Raw genomic sequence first — 20,325 nt, 5'->3', positions numbered from 1 at the left:
TACTCCCGGGCAGAACGCTGATCAGCGATGTCAGACTGAGGGCGAGCCGAGACCAGGCGCAGAGAAAACCCTCTGGCCCCTTTAAGGCAAGCAGAGGCGGTCACATTTTTTTCTCCCACTCCCCTTGGGCTGTTAGAAAACGTGGATGAGCGGATTTCCGTGGAGCTGGAAGGTAAGGGCGCGCGGCTGCGCGCGCGTCAGCTCTGGCGCATGCTCAGTGTCACCTACTCCTGGCTCGCCCGCCTCGGAGCGGAGCAACGGGTGCGCCTCGTAAGGTCTCTCATGGCGGCTCCCGTGACCCCAGGGCGCCAGGTCTTGAAAGGTGAGGGGACTTCCTGCCCTCTGGGAGTTGAGTCGGCGGCCATGGGCCGGCTTGAGGGCCTGCGCCCAGGACTCCGTGAGTGCGCCGAGTGGGCTCGCCAGGCGCGTGGGGAGGGGAGCCTGCTCTTCGGGAAGTCAGCCCGGCAGCGTGTGGATGTGGAGGAAGACGTGTCCCCCACCCCCGTGCGGTGTTGTCACGGGCCCTGTGGGGTGTGTGGGGGAGCTGTCCCTGGGTCCAGCCCAGTCCCTGTGGGGTGTGGGTGGCTGTCCCCGTCCCTGTGGGGTATGGGGGGCTGTCCGCGTCCCTGTGGGGTATGGGGGGCTGTCCGCGTCCCTGTGGGGTGTGGGTGGCTGTCCCCGTCCCTGTGGGGTATGGGGGGCTGTCCGCGTCCCTGTGGGGTATGGGGGGCTGTCCCCGTCCCTGTGGGGTGTGGGGGGCTGTCCGCGTCCCTGTGGGGTGTGGGGGGCTGTCCCCGTCCCTGTGGGGTGTGGGGTGCTGTCCGCGTCCCTGTGGGGTGTTGGGGGCTGTCCCCGTCCCTGTGGGGTATGGGGGCTGTCCCCGTCCCTGTGGGGTATGGGGGCTGTCCCCGTCCCTGTGGGGTATGGGGGGCTGTCCCCGTCCGTGTGGGGTATGGGGGGCTGTCCGCGTCCCTGTGGGGTATGGGGGGCTGTCCCCGAGTCCCGTCCAGTGCCTGTCCGGTGTGGAGGGCTGTCCTGAAGTCCAGTCCCTGTGGGGGTATGGGGGTGTCTGTCACCGCCCCTGTGGGGAGTGCGGGAGGTTGTCAGTCCCTGTGGGGTGTGGGGGGGCTGTTTCTGAGGCCACTACCTTCCCTGTCCCGGTGGGGTGTCCCTGTGGGAAGTGTGGTCGGGTTGTCACTGCCTCTGAGGGGGTGGGGGCTGTCTCTGAGCCTGTCTCCATCCCTGTGGGGTGGGGGGGCCCCGTCTGTCCCCGGTACCAGGAGTTAAGTGGCTGTATGGTCCTTTACACAAAACATACTTTTCGCCAGAAAAGTCTAGCCTAGTTTAGGAATTTGGGAAGAGCGTCCAGGGTTAAGAAGGTTAAATAAGTCAAGCAGAGAGAGTCAGTTATGTGGTTTCACTTATTTGTGGAGCATAACAAATAGCATGGAGGACGTAGGGAGATGGAGAGGAGAAGGGAGTTGGGGGAAATTGGAAGGGGAGGTGAACCATGAGAGACTATGGACTCTGAAAATCAATCTGAGGGGTTTGAAGTGGTGGGGAGTGGGGGGGGGTGGGAGGTTGGGGGAACCAGGTGGTGGGTATTGGAGAGGGCACGGATTGCATGGAGCACTGGGTGTGGTGAATGAATACTGATACGCTGAAAAGAAATAAAAAGAAAAAAAAAAGGTTAAGCCTCCGTGTGTGTATTAATGAAGTTGTTCTTTGCTTGGAGCTCTAAGAACCTCCATGGCACTAATGCTGTTTTGAAGAGGCTTTCGTTAGAAGCAGCTTTGAATTTACTTTTTAATGTAAATAGAACAGGATCAACATCTATTGAACTCCTTGGGGAGAGTTGCTAGAATTTCAGATGTCTTTCATGCTGGTACCTTGTTTATTTTCAGATGTAGTGGCATACGTTGAAGTCTGGTCGGTGAATGGAACAGAAAATTATTCCAAGACATTCACAAGCCAGCTTGAGGATATGGGGGCAAAGGTAAGAAATTAATTTTACCATTGCTCCATACGGCAGTCCTCTGATGCCTGATGAGAAATGCTTGTCTTTTCTCATTTTGGGAAGGAGTATGTAGAACATGCCGGGTCAAGAACAAGGAAGACCGTGGGTGAGCGGCGTGGTGGAGGAGGGGTGAACCATGATGTAGAAAAAACTGAGAACAGTGGGTTCTAAGACGAGCCCAGAAATGTGGATTCTGACACTGGTTAGTTGGATGCAGGATGCTGTTGACCAAAGTGAGAAATACAGGCAAAGGAAAGGTTTTTAAGGAAAAAGATTGTGAATGTGAGCACACTGAAAACCTCCGACGGACAATTAGATACCCAGATCTGGAATCTGAGTTAGTCGAGGCTGGAGATAATATTGTAGGGGTCGAAACCCTGTGGGTCAGGTGAAACCACTGTTGTGGGAATGACTCAGGTGGTTAGAATGAAAGGAGCTGAAGGGGGAGCCTATTTAGTATTTGAAGGGCAGGGATGGGAGCAGGGAGCCTAGGGACAAAGGAGGAATTCCAGGAAATTCTGGAAAACTAAGTCTGGACGTCAGAGGAGCCATGTACTTCGAAGCAATGCAGGTGGCACCTGGGTGGCTCTGGGTTGAAGCCTCTGCCTTTGGCCGGGGTCATGGTCTCTGGGTCCTGGGATCTGGCCCCCTATCGGGCTCTCTGCTCAGTGGGAAGCCTGCTTCCCCCTCTCTCTCTGCCTACCTCTCGGCCTGCTTGTGATTTCTCTCTCTCTGTCAAAGAAATAAAATCTTAAAAAAAATAAAGGAATGCAGAATCTAAGACAAGTGGAGACTGGCAAGTGTACTTTAGGTTTGACAACTGTAAGGTTGTGGTTGAGTGTAGTCTTCAGGGACAGGGGTGAAAGGACTGGACATTAGCCCAGAAATGAATGCGGGACGAGGAATGGAGGTGGTGGAGACGGGCTGCTCTCAGAGACTCTAGAGCTGTGAGCGAAGTGGATTCACGTGTGCCGGTGACGGGGCTGCAGGGGAGCACGACAGGCTGGGTGAAGGAGAGGTTAAGGCGGCAAGGAGATGGGTGAAGGCAGGGCCAGAGTTGAGGGTGAGGCGAGAGAGGCATCCAGGCTATAAAACAGAAAGGGGCATTGAGCCGTGGGCAGAGAGGTTGCCCCGAAGTCTTGTCTGACTCCTGCTAGGCCCTCCCCTGACGGGCAGCGCAGACCGGAGTGGAGAGTATGGAGCATGTAGGGATAGGGCGTCCTCGTGAACCTGAGAAGACCCCTTCTTTTCGGATCCGTTGGAACGTAGGAACCAGAGGGTGTTTCCTTGTTTTGATGCCTGCTACCTACTTGGGCGAAAAGACCAGGTACACTGGCTGAGAAAAAGGCCATGGGGTGTGGGAGCTGACGGAATGGCCTTTTTTGTTTGTTTTTGGTTTTTTTTTTTGTTTTTTTTGTTTTTTACAGAATGGCCTTTAAAACTGTTGTATCTTAGTATTAAGATCTTCGATCTCTTGGATCTTTTTGCTTTTTACCTTTAATTGAGAAAATTTTCAAATAAAAAGGAACATAGAGACCCAGTAATTGTTAACATCTTAAGGTACTTGCTTCGTCTTTTGTGTATAGCAGATTTACACGCATGTGTTTCTTTTCCTACACTGTTTGAAAGGGAGTCACAGATAAAATTTGTCCCTAAACTGGTTCAGTGTGGAACCTCTAAGAACAAGGAATTTTCCTGTGTAATAAAAAGACCATTATCACATCTGAGAAGATTCGCAGTGGTTCCTAATGGATTCAACCATTGCAGAAAACTGCATTTCAGCCAGTGGATGAGATCCCCACTGCTATTTGTACTTAGTTTTGTCTTTATTTTCAGCCCTTTGGTGCGTTTCTGGGAGCACACCATCATGGTTTGAAATTGTATTTTCCTGCATGTTTTCATATATTTATTTTGAGGAGCCTGTTCAAGACTCCAGCTCGTATTTCCATTGGGCTTTTCCTTCTGTCCTTGATTGGTAAGCATTCCCGCTCTCATTGTTGGCCAAGATTTTCTAACTCTGTAGCTTGTCTTTTCATCTTTATGGTACCTTTTGTTGATAAATGGAATATACTTTATTTCTTTATGGTGAGCTTTTGTTTAAAAACAAAAACAAAGCAACTGTGCCTGTACCAAGATTATGAAGATTTCGCCCTTTATTTCTAGAAGCTTTATCATTTTGCCTTTCACATCTAGATTTACTGTGTATCTGGAATTAGTTTTTATATATGATGTGAAATCGTTTCATTTTTCTCCCCCGTGAATAGTCTTTTATCTTAGCACCATTTATTGGAAAGACCACCCTTTACCCCATCTCTGAAGTAATGACTTTGCTTGTCATCGGTCAGTTCACGGGATGTTTCAATATCTGCATTATTGTTCTCAGGACAGACCACAGTCATAATTGCTGCTTATAATGAATCTTCCTAAGTCTCCTTGTTTTTCCTTCAAGGTGTCCTGGCTGTTCTTTGCCTTTTGCATTTCCAAATATATTTTAGAATCAGTTTCTCAGCTTTTAAAAATTTTGAATGGGATTGGATTGATAAAAGTAGATCCGAATGTATGGAGATCCAAAGTATGGAGTAGATCCAGAGTATGGAGTAGATCCAAAGTATGGAGATAACTGACGTTTTCACAAAACGGAATCTTCCAACCCATGAACCTATATGCCTTTGTTGATTTTGGTTTCTTTAATTTCTTTCAGTAATGTTTTATAATTTTCTTGGTCATTTTTCATGGTATTATAGATGGTATCTTTTAAATTACTTTTTCTAATTTATTACCGGTATCTAGAAATATTTTTTTCACATCTATCTTGTGTCCAGAAGACTTAGCAAACTCATGGATATGGTATTTTTGGGACTTATAAATGTATACAATTGAATATTATGTGCATAGACAGTCTGTTTTCTAATTGTAACCTTTCTATTTCTTTTTCTGGACATACTGCACTGGTGAGGGCCCATGTTGAATAGAGCACACTTATTTTGTGTGGTTCCTCTGCTCAAGGGAAAACTTTGCATTTTCACCTAGCGCAGTTTTTTTGTTTTGTTTTTAAAATTGGAGCATAGTTGATATACAATATTGTATTCATTTCAGGTTTAGAACATAGTGATTCCACATTTATGTACGCTATGAAATGATCACCAGGATAAGTCTAGTTCTGATCTGTTACCAAAGTTATTTTAATATCCTTGATTATATTCCTTATGGTGTACTTTCCATCTGTATGGCTTAAAACTGGAAGTTCAGGGGCGCCTCGGTGGCTCAGTGGGTTAAAGCCTCTGCCTTCGGCTCAGGTCATGATTCCAGGGTCCTGGGATCGAGCCCCGCATCGGGCTCTCTGCTTAGCAGGGAGCCTGCTTCCTCCTCTCCCTCTGCCTGCTTCTCTTCCTACTTGTGATCTCTGTCTGTCAAATAAATAAATAAAATCTTTAAAAAAAAAAAAACCAAAAAACCTGGAAGTTCAGAGCTTTTCTAATCTTCACATATTTGTCCATCACTCCTGTCCCCTCTGGTACCCACCAGTTTTTTAGGAGTCTGTTTTGTTTTTTAGATTACATGGATAAGATCATATGCCTAATTTAAAAAAAAATTTTTTTAACCAACTTTCAGATCCTAATTTGTTGAGAGTTTTCTTCATGAATTAACTTTTTAATGTCCTCAGTTGTGTTTTCTGCATATAATTGAGACGATCATAAGGTTTTTCTCTTTTACTTTGTTAACATAGTGAATATTTATTTTATCATTAACTAACTTTGCAGTCCTGGAATAAACTCAAGTGGTGGGAAAGCGTTATCATTTTTATGTATTTGTTGATAACAGTTTGCTGGTATTTTGTTTTTTAATTTTCCCCTGTAAATATTTCAAGGAGTGATACCAATACTGGCTCGTCCTTTTCCGTTCCTGTTGTGCTGTAATGTGGTTCAGTACTAAAGATAGGCTGGTTTCATAAAACAAGGTGCAGAATTGCGACTCTTTCTCTTTTTTTTTTTTTTTTTTAAAGATTTTATTTATTTATTTGACAGAGAGAAATCACAAGTAGACAGAGAGGCAGGTAGAGAGAGAGGAAGGGAAGCAGGCTCCCTGCCGAGCAGAGAGCCCGATGTGGGACTCGATCCCAGGACGCTGAGATCATGACCTGAGCCGAAGGCAGCGGCTTAACCCACTGAGCCACCCAGGCGCCCCGCGACTCTTTCTCTTTTATTCTAAGTTTGTATAGGATTGTCATTATTTCTCTCTCAAACTTTTGGTGTAATTTTCCAATGAAGCCAACTAGTCCTTGAGCTTTCTTTGTTGATTTTTTTTTTAAATTTTATTTATTTATTTGACAGACAGAGATCACAAGTAGGCAGAGAGGCAGGCAGAGAGAGAGGAAGAAGCAGGCTCCCTGATGAGCAGAGAGCCCAATGTGGGGCTCTATCCCAGGACCCTGGGATCATGACCTGAGCTGAAGGCAGAGGCTTAACCCACTGAGCCACCCAGGCACCCCTCTTTGTTGATTTTTAAAAAACCATGAGAGACTGTGGATTCTGAGGAACTAACTGAGGGTTTTGGAGGGGAGAAGGGGGGGAGGTTGAGTGAGCCTGGTGGTGGGTATTGTGGAGGGCACCTATTGCATGGAGCACTGGGTGTGGTGCATAAACAGTGAATTCTGGAACACTGAAAAGAAATTTAAAAAATAAATAAAAATAAGAAAAAAACCCAAAAACCTTTTTGTTACAGTTTTTCATCTGTTTGAAAATTACAGGGTGTGCATTTTCTTCTATTGTGAATGCTTTTAGAAAGCAGTTTTTTTTAAAGAAATGTATTAATTTCATCTAAATTTTCAAATTTCTTGGATCAAAGCTATTCATAATATCCTGTTTGAATTTGTTAATATCTTCACAGTCTATCGAGATGACCTCCTTCATACTGATACTGGTTATTTGTGTCTTTTCTCTTATTTTCCTTATAAAATGTACTTGGGTTTTATTGATTTTATTAGTTTTTCCAAAGAACCAACTTTTGGTGTTCTTGATCCTCCTCTTCTTTTTTTATTAATTCTGGCCTCATTTTTATAATCCTCTAATTCACTCTTTGGTTTTGATTAGCTGTTCTTTTTCCTGTTCTTCAAGATGGGCGCTTTGACATTTAGCCTCCTTACTCTTTGTACGCACATTTGTTGCGATGTTGTTAGATGAACATTTGTCAGGTGGAACCCAGGATGCTGAATAGTGAGCGGCAGTGAGACAGCACACATCAGGGAATTGAAACAAGTTTATTACATGCCTTGGAGAAGGTGCCTGATCCCATGAACCCTTGAGGAGCCAAATAAGGAGACAGCCGGAGAGAATGGCAGGACCTGAGCCATATGTCTTTACTAGAGTCCATGGCTAGAATGCTTTCAGCTTCCTAGTCTAGGACTGGGTTAATCAATTCAAGCCAAAGAATGAGGTGTTGGTAGTTCCAGAGCCTTGTCTTAAGAGGCACACAAGGGGAAGGACCTTGAAGGCAGAGGAGTTGGTTTCTCAAAGGGCCATTGGGGAAATGACATTTGCTCATAACTCTGGGGGCTGTTATCTAGGTTATGTGCTTGCATGAAGGGTTGGTGTTGGTTTAAGACTCCTGCAGAATGCTTGGCCAAAAAACTGTATGCCAAGGCAGCGGTACCTTGGACTAGCGTAGTTAGACTCTTGACAGCCTTCTAGGTTATACATCTTTCCCTAAGCTGGGTTTTAGCTGTATTCCCTAAGGCTTTGTCGGGTAGATTGCAATATCTAGGTCTACTTTTACTTTTTGATTTATCTAGTGGTTTATGTTCTTGTCTCATTTCTAGATAAGCTTGGTGTTTTGTTTGTTGTTGTTGTTTCTTCTGGTTGAGTATTGTGTGTATGTAAAATAGTTTGGAATTAACTTGAGACCTGGAATTGTATAATCTTTCTTCAGAAGAGATTCATATTGGCTTCAGTCTTTTTAGTGCTCATATTCCAGGACTGTCTTCATCCAGTTGCAGGGTCGGATATGACTTAAAACTGGACTGCAGACCTGTGAGGGCTAATATGACTGTGGTTTACCCTTACTCCTGGATGAGCCCTTCGGGTGCCCATACAAGATATGAGGGTTTTGCCAGACTCTTCTCCCATTCTGAAGCTGGCAGTCCAATTTTTGCCCCTCTTGTCCTCAGGTATTTAGAAGTGCTACCCATTGTTTGCTAAATAAGACAACAACTGTAGGGAAAACATGACCCTGAATGCTAGACTCCTCTGTCCGGTTGTGTCAGTTGTGTACCTAGAGTCTTGGCTCAATAATAATCCCTTACTGTCTCAATAGCTCTCTGGGGCCTTCTGGTAGGTAGGTAGGCAGGTAGGTAGGTAGACAAAGAGATATGTATTTATATTTCATCAAAGCAATGAAATATGCCCTTGCTTACAAGGGCAAATGTGCAGTGCCATGAGATTCCTAGTACAACCAAGGGGAAACGAGCAATCCTTTGCTCTACACTTCTCATTCTGTTTTTCTAAGACAGCCTTTTTCAGATGTTTCTTCTAGTGTTTACCTTTTTTTTTTTTTTTTAATTTTATTTATTTATTTGACAGACAGAGATCACAAGTAGGCAGAGAGGCAGGCAGAGAGAGAGGAGGAAGCAGGCTCCCTGCTGAGCAGAGAGCCCGATGTGGGGCTCAATCCCATGACCCTGGGATCATGACCTGAGCTGAAGGCAGAGGCTTTAACCCACTGAGCCACCCAGGCGCCCCTAGTGTTTACCTTTTTATTTCCAAACAGTATACATATATTACTTTGACAAAATTAAATATTGTTAAAACAATGATGTATTGGACCATTTCCACTTCTGAACAGATGACATATAAAAGGTAAATTTTTGGACACTATGAGTTTGAACATGCCTTTATTATACCTTTCTTTACCTTTGACTGGTACTTTAGTTGGCTGTAAAATGCTAAGTGTATATTATTTTTCCTTGAAAGCCCTTCTCCATTGTTTTCTGACTTCACGTTGCTGTTGGGAAGTCTGATGCCATTGTAGTTTCTCACTGTTGAGTGTGATTTATCCTCACCTCCACTTCTTTACCCTCTCTTTTAATGTCAAATCTTTCTCTACTCCAGCTCTACTGGAATTTCACAACGATATACTTAATATGGTTCTGTTTTCATTCTCATGCTGGGCCCTTGGGGGGTTCTTTTGATCTAGAACCCATGCCCTTTAATTTGAGAAATTTTTCTTGAATTACTTCTTTTCCATTTTCTCTATTCCTGTATTTCTTCAACTGTTATTACTTAGCTCTTGGTTCTCCTGATAGTGAGCTGATGTTCATATCTTGATCTTCTCTTCTGTTGCATCATCTCCCTGTCTTTTTGTTGTCCTTTGGGGAGAATTTCTCAACTTTATTAGTGTCCAGCATTTCTATAGACTTCTTTTTACTTATGTCATCATATTTTTAATTTCCAAGAGCTCTTTAGTTCTCTGTCCCCCGCATCTTAGATATTCTTTCTTGAACACAATATCTTCTGCATATTTAAATGAATATTATTTTCTTCCAAATACATTAAATGTTTTTAATGTTAATTACATAAGTATTCCCTGTATTGTTTCCTGTGAGTTTTATTTTATGTCTGATGTAGAAGTCTTAAATGTCCTTAAGTATTTGACTTAGCTTCCATTCTCTCCTCTACTAAAAAGGCATTGCCAGCTCCTGTCCACATTACCTCTCATTTTATCCTTGTAGAGCTCTTTTTTTTTTTTTTAAGATTTATTTATTTAATTGTCAGAAAGAGAGAGAGAGAGTACACACAGGCAGGCATAGTGGCAGGCAGAAGCAGTGAGAGATGCAGCCTCCCTGCAGAGCAAGGAGCCCAGTGTGGGACTCGATCCCAGGACGCTGGGATCATGACCTGAGCTGAAGGCAGCGGCTTAACCAACTGAGCCACCCAGGGGTCCCTGTAGAGCTCTTTCTATATCAGGCTTTCTTGTGAGGGTGCAGAGATGAACACGTGTGTAACATAGCATCCTAACTGGAGCAGATCTGTTTTCTAAGCGGCATTATCCCTTTGGTAGCATAGTTCTCTGTGACAGACTTTGAGAAATGGAATTGCTGGGGTAGGGGTTTTAGATGTTTTCCTTTTGGCAAATATTGAATGAAGTATCCTTTTTGATTAATTATGAAATTGTTCATAAATGGTAATTTACATTGTGTTTTCTGCCTTTTTTCTACAGGTTTCAAAAACTTTTAACAAACAAGTAACTCACGTTGTGTTCAAAGACGGATACCAGAGCACTTGGGACAAAGCACAGAAGAGAGGTGTGAAGCTCGTTTCAGTGCTCTGGGTCGAAAAGTAAGTGGTTTCTTTTTTTTTTTCTGTAAGTATCTAGTATTGGTCGAGTGTGGAGCTGATTGTCATACGTCACAGAACCAGATAAAATGTGATTTTTGTCTTTTCTTTGCCTCTTATTTGGGCAAGTCATTTAATGTCCTCAGGCCTTGGTTTCAGACAGCTCAACCCTGCCTAGAGGGAAGGTGACTGCAGGGGCCCTAAGACACCTACGCCTGGTGTGTTCCTGAAACCTCCAGGAGGTGAATGAAACCGCCAGGGGTGAGGCAGATGATAATCTGCTTGGCTGCCACAGTTGAAGTACCACAGGTTTAAACTACCAGCATTGATTTCTCCCAGTTCTGGAGGCCAAAAATCCTCCATCCAAGTGTGGGCCGGGTTGATTCTTCTGAGGTCTCTGTCCTTGGCATACAGATGGCTGTCCTTCCTAGGTCTTCGTCTGCTTTCTGCGGGGGGGTCCTCATCTCCTCTTCTTGTAAGGACACCAGTTGTATTGGCTGAGAGCCAACCCTAATGGCCTTATTTAACCTTAATTATCTCTTTCAAGGTCAGATCACCAAATGTAGTTGAAACTTGGAAAAAAAAAAAAAGGATTTGAACCGCAGAGGTCCACTTCTCTATGGATTGTTTTTCAATAAGAACATTGAAAAATTTTTTGGAGATGTGTGACAACATGAAAAACTTACAGATAAACTGTGCAGCCCTGAAATACTGAAAAAATTAAGACATTTTAAGAATACTATATATAATACATAAAACATACAAAATACATGTTAATTGCTTGTTATTGGTAAGGCTTCTGGTCAGCGGTAGGCTATTAGTTACGTTTGGAGGAGCTAAAAGTTACATGTGGATTTTTAATTGCATAAGGGGAGAAGTTAGTGCCCCTAGAGCCCACGTTGTTCAGGAGTGAACTGTACAGTCACATTCTTACTTACTTGGGGTTAAGACTTCATGTGAGTTTTATGGGGGATATAATTGAGCCCATAGCAGATGTAGTCAAATGGAAGCATTGGAGGAGATTGAGGCCAGTGATGGGTAGTGGGGCATCAGATTATATGGGGGCCTTGTGGAGTGTGATTCAGAAGAGATGTGTATGGGAATAGAGGCAAAGGAAGAGCCTAGAGATGTTGCTGGCACTAGAGTGGCAGTAACATGGTCATGAAAATGGTCAGGTTCAGCGTTTATTTTTTTTTTTTTAAAAGATTTTATTTATTTATTTGACAGACAGAGATCACAAGTAGGCAGAGAGGCAGGCAGAGAGAGAGGAGGAAGTATACTCCCTGCAGAGCAGACTGAATCCCAGGACCCTGTGATCATGACCTGAGCCGAAGGCAGAGGCTTTAACCCACTGAGCCACCCAGGCGCCCCTCAGCGTGTATTTTTGAAGGTAGTGCCAGACTAGATCTCCTGAAGATTGGGATGTGAGCTTGTAGAGAAGGGGAGGAATCACGGATGACTGTGAGATGTCGGCCTGAGGAAACAGAAAGATGGGTTTGCCATTTCCTGAGATTGGGAAGGCTTCAGAAGTACCAGGTTTGGAGGGGAGATCATGAGTTCCATTTGGATGTACTGGATTGGGGGGGATTTATTGAGCACCCATGTGGTAGGCAGTTAGATCTAGAAGTGTGGAGCTCCTTGAAGAGATTGCAGATAAACATGTTGGAGTCTCCTTATACAGATGTTATTTTAAGCTGTAAATCTGAATGTCACCTCTTGGTGAGTATAGATAGGGAAGGGGGTGGTTTTGAGGTTGAGCATTCTGGTGTTGGGTGTTGAGGAGGAAAACCAGTGAGGATAGGATTCTAGAGTCAGGTGAAGAAGGCGTTCAGGCAGGGGATCAGCTGTGGCAAACAGGTTGAGGAAAGTCAGATCTAAGAGGTGACCATTGGAATTAACAAGGTAGTGTCTTAACTAGCAGTTTTAGCAGATTAATGGGAACAAGACTTGTTCAAATAGAAGTGGGGAGATAGTCCATGGAGACTACTCCAGTGGGGAACAGAGACCTGGGACAGTACCTGGAGGGGGGTGTGGAGTGGAAAATGTTGTTTAAGATCAGAGAAATGACAGCATCTCTGTATGTTGACAGAACTGATCGAGTAGAGGGAAATTTTGCTAATGAGGCAAGAGGAGACATTCATACTAGTGGGTTATTAAAAGGGCTGAGGGGGATAGACTCTAACCACAAGCCGATGGGTTATAAAGGATACAGGTTAGTCTTATGTATCCTATAGGTTATATATGGGATCAAGGATAGGAGGGAATGCAGAGTCTAGGGGACAGTTGCTGCTAAGTGAGTAAATGTGGCTTCAGGTCTTAGGGAAATTTCTTTCCTGATGCTGCTTTCTCAGTGAGAGGAGGCAAGACTGTGAACTGAGAATGAGGCATTGGAGGTTTGAAGAGAACGCAAACACAGGCAATAGTTGTGTAGGAGCTTGGGAAGGTGGCTGGGTCAGGGTGGGACTAATGGCTCACCTGAGGATGGTGAGAAGTTGACCATGAGGCCCCGAGCAACGGGACAGTTGTTTATCCAGCAACCTGCAAGCAAGAAGGAGGCGGAGTGTTGGGTTTACCCAGGGTTGGATTTTGCCAGGCAACCCCCATAAAGGGACTTGGAGGGATTTGGGAGGTGGGGAGAATGAGGGACCATGGACTCCAAGCTTGACTGGGGCTGGGGGCTTATGAAGGGAGCAAAGGATGGTGGAAATGTCTGATAAACAGACCATAAATCTTAGTTGGATTGAGTTGTTGGGGAGGTACAAGAGGTTGTGTTTTGGAGGACAGGAGAATGTGGTTGGAGAGTGTAATACTTGAAATGTAGATCATGGAGAGCATGCTGAGAAAATGGAATCCATGGTAGGAATTCTTTGCAGGACCCCTGTCTGTTATAGGGCCAGTTAACCTGGAAGTAGTTCTTGGTTCGAAAGTAACAAGTACATAGTAGGTGCTCCAGAGAAACTAGAACAGATATGACAGACACTGCACCTCAAAGAATTTATATCTTAGTGGAAGGGGGAAATAAAAATGCCATGATGTAATGAATGGTCAGGGCCACAGGGATCACAACTCCAGGAGCCCCCATATTGTGCTTCATTGCCGGGTAGAAGGTTACTTGAAAAAGTCAGAGTTCGTCACATGAGGTTGAATGGCCATGCCTTGTTACTTAGTTTTTTTTTTTTTTTTTTTAAAGTTAATGGACTTAATTCTTTTAAAGATTTATTTATTTATTTATTTATTTATTTATTTATTTATTTGAGAGAGAGAGCGCGCGCGAGAGAGCACGGGCGAGAGTGAACGTGGCACACACAAGCATTGGGAGGGGGAGAATCCTCAAGCACACTCCTTATTGAGCACAGAGCCCAGTGTGGGGCTCCTTCTCACGACCCTGAGATCATGAGCTCAGCCAAAACCAACAGTTAGATGCTCATCCAACTGAGCCCCCCAAGCACCCTGGACTTCATTCTTTTAGAGCAGTTTTACACATCATTATCGGAGTCGGTGCCCCTATATTGCTTTGCTGCTTTCACATCAATTTACTCTAGGTTTCTAAAAAAGCAGCAGTATGACTTCTTTACGTCAGGATTTCAGGGAACATTCTCTTCTCCAGAGGTATTTATCACGTGTGTCTTTAGCCCGAGACAGTCCTAAAGTGTCCACTATCAGATTTCCTACCTTCTATAGTCACTTAAGGGGACAGAGCAGGAGCAACACCAGAAGGAGTTCTAATGATTATAAAGTACAAGTGGGTGTGTTTTCAGTAAGAATGTATAAAGAGATTTAAACCTTTGATTACTATGTCTGTATGTATGCAGAATGTTATGAATTTACGTTTTAAGTAAATTAAGAAAAAAAAGTCTCATATTCATCCATATGTTTACTATTTCTGTCACTTTTTTTTTTAAGATTTTATTTATTTACTTGACAGAGATCACAAGTAGACAGAAGCAGGCAGAGAGAGAGGAGGAAGCAGGCTCCCCGCTGAGCAGAGAGCCCGATGTGGGGCTCCATCCCAGGACCCTGAGATCATGACCTGAGCTGAAGTCAGAGGCTTAACCCACTGAGCCACCCAAGTGCCCCAAAAGCTTATTTTAAAACCAGGTGCAGAGCCAGGTTGACCTGTGGCCCATAGTTTTCAAATGCCTGCTGTTTAACACGGTATTTGAAATGTCCCCACTTATCCTCGAGGCCCTCATTTTTGTTATTATTTTTCAGTCATCATTTTTCTTCACATTGATCCTCCTTCAAGTTCATTGACTCTTTTCTTCATCAACTCCATTCTGTCATTAAGTCCATTTGGTAAATTTAGTTCATGTATTTTTCACCTCTGACATTTCCATCTGATTCTTTTATGTATGTGTGTTTTGTTTTTTAGCTGAGATTTCTGCTTTTGTTTTTCTTGTCTTTCCTTACTTACGTGTTTTCTGTGTTTTCCATTCTCTTGCACAGTACAGTAACAGATCATTTAATCCTCTTTTCTGATAATTCCAGCATTTTAGAGTTGGCATCTATTGATTGTTTTCTCTTAGGAATGTGTCACATTTTCTGACTCTATAATGTGACCTTATAACTTGGGATTTTGTTTTGGACACTGTAAATGTTACATAGACTCTGCATTCTTTTATATTGCTCTGAAGAGTGATTATGTTTCAGCAAGCAGTTAACTTGTTTAGCTTTAAAATGCAGACTGTCATTTTAAGATCTGTGGTGGACGTTTGCTTAGATTCATTCAGTTCTTTAAGCCTTGGCTGCAGGCTGAGGTCCATTTGCCTTATGCACAAGTAGGTCAGAGGTCAGCCAGGGATGTGGGCTTTTATGCTCAGAATCTGAGGTTCCTCTTCCCTGGCTTGTTTCCCTGGTCCTTTTCCTGGTGGCCGTACTTGCCAAGACTCTGTCTCCTAGCTCCTTTGGCCAGAGAGACAGCAGGTCTTCTGTTGGAGGCTGAGCTGCTCAACACCACCACTCCCACAGACTCTGTCACTATGTTACTGCAGGATAAACACCCAGAAAATGTGGTAGAGCCACAGATTGTTTGCTTCCTTTTATAATATGCCTTTTTATTTTTTTTTTTTATTTTATTTTTTTTTTTTTAAAGATTTTATTTATTTATTTGACAGAGAGAGATCACAAGTAGGCAGAGAGGCAGGCAGAGAGAGAGAGAGAGGAGGAAGCAGGCTCCCTGCTGAGCAGAGAGCCCGATGCGGGACTCAATCCCAGGACCCTGAGATCATGACCTGAGCCGAAGGCAGCGGCTTAACCACTGAGCCACCCAGGCGCCCTAATATGCCTTTTTAAATGTAAGTGGGACCTAGGTTGTTGTTTTTATTATCATTATTATTATTTTCTAAAGTATCTGAGGCTAGTCTAATTCTTTCCTTTTGTAAATTATTTGATCTTTCTTCCAGGGGACCCAAGGTTTTTTGTTTTTTGTTTTTTGTTGTTTTTTCTCTTTAAAATCGAGGGGTTTTTTTTTTTTTTTTTTTTTTGCTTGTTTGTTTTGTTTTGTTTTGTTTTTTGTCTTAAAATGATCCAATTGTTGATTCGAATTCTAGTTTGGCCTTTTTTTTTTTTTTTAAGATTTTATTTATTTACTTGACAGAAAGAAATCACAAGTAGGCAGAGAGGCAGGCACAGAGAGAGGGAGAGGCAGGCTTCCTGCCAAGCAGAGAGCCTAATGTGGAGCTCGATCCCAGGACCCTGGGATCATGACCTGAGCTGAAGGCAGAGGCTTTAACCCACTGTGCCACCCAGGCGCCCCTAGGTTGGCCTTTTTAAGAGCTTCAGGCTTTCCTATTTCTGGAAAATTTTTCTTACAGTTTTAAGTATTACCCCTTTTTACTGTTTTGCTTCTCTTCTTCAAGGGCTTCAATTATATGTATGTTGAGCCTCCTTTACCTGCCTTAATTTCAACCATTTTGATTCTGAGTCTTTTTACTTCCTTCTGAATGTTACTTTTATCCTCCTTCTCCTTCCTGCCTTGCTTTTCTTCAGTATTTTTTTTTTTTTATTAAATTTTCATTTGAATCTGTTTCTTCTTTGGCATGTTATAATTAAGTCTTCATCTCTGACATGATTTTGTCTTTTTATTTACTGAGTTCAACACTTGTTTAATGTCTTCCTGTTTTGTTGTTGTTCTTAGTTTTTATAGTTATGATTCAAGAAATATCTCACACATACAGCTGGCTGGGTGGATAGTTTCCCATATGCCTGTTTGCTGGTATTTGATTCAGATGTGACAGTTGTGTTACGTTCTTCAGCTTTGCTTTTATTTTCAAAGACAGGTAGATTTTCATTAGCTGAAATGGTTTGATTTGCATTTTCTTTTCCAAACAGTTTTTTACATTTTTTTATACACATATAATGTATTTTTATCCCCAGGGGTACAGGTCTGTGAATCGCCAGGTTTACACACTTCACAGCACTCACCATAGCACATACCCTCCCCAATGTCCATAACTCCACCCCCATTTCCCGACGCCCCTCCCCCAGCAACCCTCAGTTTGTTTTGTGAGATTAAGAATCACTTATGGTTTGTCTTCCTCCTGATCCCATCTTGTTTCATTTATTCCCCTCTTACCCCCTTAACCCCTCATGTTGCATCTCCACTTCCTCATATCAGGGAGATCATATGATAGTTGCCTTTTTCCGATTGACTTATTTCACTAAGTATGATACCCTCTAGTTCCATCCGCGTCATCAAAAATGGCAAGATTTCATTTCTTTTGATGGATGCATAGTATTCCATTGTATATATTTACCACATCTTCTTTATCCATTCATCTGTTGATGGACATATAGGTTCTTTCCATAGTTCGGCTATTGTAGACATTGCTGCTATAAACATTCGGGTGCATGTGCCCCTTCGGATCACTACGTTTGTATCTTTAGGGTAAATACCCAGTAGTGCAATTGCTGGGTCATAGGGTAGTTCTGTTTTCAACTCTTTGAGGAACCTCCATGCTGTTTTCCAGAGTGGTTGCACCAGCTTGCATTCCCACCAACAGTGTAGGAGGGTTCCCCTTTCTCCTCATCCTCGCCAGCATCTGTCATTTCCTGACTTGTTAATTTTAGCCATTCTGACTGGTGTGAGGTGATATCTCATTGTGGTTTTGATTTGTATTTCCCTGATGCCGAGTGATGTGGAGCACTTTTTCATGTGTCTGTTGGCCATTTAGATGTCTTTGCAGAAATGTCTGTTCATGTCTTCTGCCCATTTCTTGATTGGTTTATTTGTTCTTTGGGTGTTGAGTTTGCTAAGTTCTTTATAAATTTTGGACACTAGCCCTTTATCTGATATGTTGTTTGCAAATATCTTCTCCCATTCTCTCAGTTGTCTTTTAGTTTTGTTAACGGTTTCCTTTGCTGTGCAAAAGCTTTTGATCTTGATGAAATCCCAATAGTTCATTTTTGCCCTTGCTTCCCTTGCAATTGGCGATGTTCCTAGGAAGACATTGCTGCGTCTGAGGTCGAAGAGGTTGCTGCCTGTGTTCTCCTCAAGGATTTTAATGGATTCCTTTCTCACATTGAGGTCCTTCATCCATTTTGAGTCTATTTTCATGTGTGGTGTAAGGAAATGGTCCAGTTTCATTTTTCTGCATGTGGCCGTCCAGTTTTCCCAACACCATTTATTGAAGAGGCTGTCTTTTTTCCTTTGGACAGTCTTTCCTGCTTTGTCGAAGATTAGTTGACCAAGGAGTTGAGGGTCTATTTCTGCTCTGTATTCTGTTCCATTGATCTGTGTGTGTCTGTTTTTGTGCCAGTACTATGCCGTCTTGACAATGACAACTTTGTAATAGAGCTTGAAGTCCAGAATTGTGATGCCACCAACTTTGGCTTTCTTTTTCAATGTTCCTTTGGCTATTCGAGGTCTTTTCTGGTTCCATACAAATTTTAGGATTATTTGTTCCATTTCTTTGAAAAAAATGGGTGGGATTTTGATTTGGATTGCATTAAATGTGTAGATTGCTTTAGGTAGCATAGACATTTTCACAATATTTGTTCTTCCAATCCAGGAGCATGGAACATTTTTCCATTTCTTTGTGTCTTCCTCAATTTCTTTCAAGAGTACTTTATAGTTTTCTGAGTATAGATTCTTTGCCTCTTTGGTTAGGTTTATTCTTAGGTATCTTATAGTTTTGGGTACAATTGTAAATGGGATTGACTCCTTAATTTCTCTTTCTTCTGTCTTGTTATTGGTGTATAGAAATGCAATGGATTTCTGTGCATTGACTTTATATCCTGATACTTTACTGAATTCCTGTACAAGTTCTAGCAGTTTTGGAGTGGAGCCTTTTGGGTTTTCCACATATAGTATCATATCTGCGAAGAGTGATAGTTTGACTTCTTCTTTGCCGATTTGGATGCCTTTAATTTCTTTTTGTTGTCTGATTCCTGAGGCTAGGACTTCTAGTACTATGTTGAATAGCAGTGGTGATAATGGACATCCCTGCTGTGTTCCTGACCTTAGCAGAAAAGCTCCAAACAGTTTTTTAATGGGCTGTGGTCTGCTTTGTTGTGTTCTTATTCATTTTCTAAGCAGGGCTCCAAATTTCTGAACACTGTTCTATGCTAGTTCTGCTCTGTTTTTTGCATAGTTCCTTTTGTGGATGATCTTGATGGTGAGGCCTTTGTTTCTGTAGGATCCTTGAATATTTTCCTCTTGGTTTCTCCACTGCTGTTTGTTCCAGGGTTACCGCTCCTTCTCGGTAGAGTTGATGATGAGCCCTCAGAGTTGACATTTTACCAGAGCCTCTTCTCTGTAACAGGTGCTGTGAGCCATTCCTGTTCTGTATTTCAGCATTTAGTGTCAACTTCCTCCTTTTCAGTTATTTTACATGTGTTTCTTCTGGTGTTCCAGGCCCCTCCACTCTGTTTGTGGAACTGTAAGCCTTTCCCCCCACTTTCTGCATCCTCAGACTTGCAGCTGTTTTCAGACTTGTGTTATTTTCCTATAGATGTGTCATTTGAAGTTTTGGTAAAAGCATAGGTCGTGTTGTTCATTGCTTGCATTTTTAAAGTTGTCTTCTTATGGAAGGTTGTGGGGGGAGGATCAAAATCAAGCAGCTCTCTCATCTCCTTATGCAGTCCATTAAAATGACCTACTGATGGTATCTCAAAATAGAGCTGTGGCTCTTTGTCTCTGCTGTTCCCCTTTAGTACAGACAGCTGTCATCTTGCCGCATTATGCAGTGGCTTCCTACCTGTCTTTCATTTCACCCCTTGTACATTAGCAAGTGCAACACTTCTAACAGATCAGTCTGTTATGTTGTTCTTGCTGATGTAAAAATAGCTTAGAATTACGTGGTTCTAAGCAGAAGCAGTGAACAATGACCTGTGGGCCAGCAAATCCAGCCTACTACCTTGTTTGTTTTTTACGGCCCTTGAACTAACAGTGGTTTTCACAGTTTTAGAAGGTTAGGGACAAAGTCAAAAGAATTTCCTGACAAATGAAAAAATGATATAAAATCCAAATCTCAGTGTCCATAAATCAAGTTTTCCTGGAACACAGCCATGCACATTTGAGAATGTATTGTGAACGGCTGCTTTTGTGCTGTACCTATGGAATTGAGTAGTATTATAGAGACCATATTGCCCACAGAACAGAGTCCTCCTTGTTACTTTCTGTCTCAACTCCTTTCCTTTTTGTACTCTTAGAACTTATTTTGTTCATTTGTCTGTTTTTCAAATTAATTTTTTTTTCATCAGAATAAATGTGCCCTTTAATCCTCAGGTCCTGTTTCCCCATCTCCTCACCCTCCTCCCCTCTGGTCACCATTTGTTTATTCTTCATAATTAAGAGTCTGTTCCTTTGTTTGTCTCTCTTTGTCTTTTTTTCCTTTGCTCTTTTGTTTTATTTCTTAAATTCCACATGAGTGTAATCGTATGGTATTTCTTTCTCTGACAGACTTATTTCATTTAGCAATATACTCTCTAGCTCCATCATATCATTGCAAATGGCAAGATTTCATCCTGGCTGAATTACAG

The 20,325-nt window shown here is 42.7% G+C and overlaps 1 protein-coding gene across 1 annotated transcript in view; it reads left to right on the top strand.

Moving 5' to 3' along the window:
• Window positions 1-210: 210 nt before the first annotated feature.
• MCPH1 (microcephalin 1) overlaps window positions 211-20,325 on the top strand; it is a gene marked incomplete at its 5' end in the record, with an annotated part of 247,131 nt that continues 227,016 nt past the window's right edge. Inside the window, 3 exons of the mRNA XM_082715851.1 lie at window positions 211-322; window positions 1,905-1,996; window positions 10,229-10,347. Of these exons, the coding sequence (XP_082571977.1) occupies window positions 211-322; window positions 1,905-1,996; window positions 10,229-10,347 (323 nt within the window). The remainder of the gene's footprint in view (window positions 323-1,904; window positions 1,997-10,228; window positions 10,348-20,325) is intronic.

Source organism: Mustela nivalis (genome assembly GCF_964662115.1).
Source record: "Mustela nivalis genome assembly, chromosome: 20".
Taxonomy (NCBI): domain Eukaryota; kingdom Metazoa; phylum Chordata; class Mammalia; order Carnivora; family Mustelidae; genus Mustela; species Mustela nivalis.
Note: the sequence above shows the minus strand (reverse complement) of the source record. Positions and strands in the feature narration are given on the sequence as shown.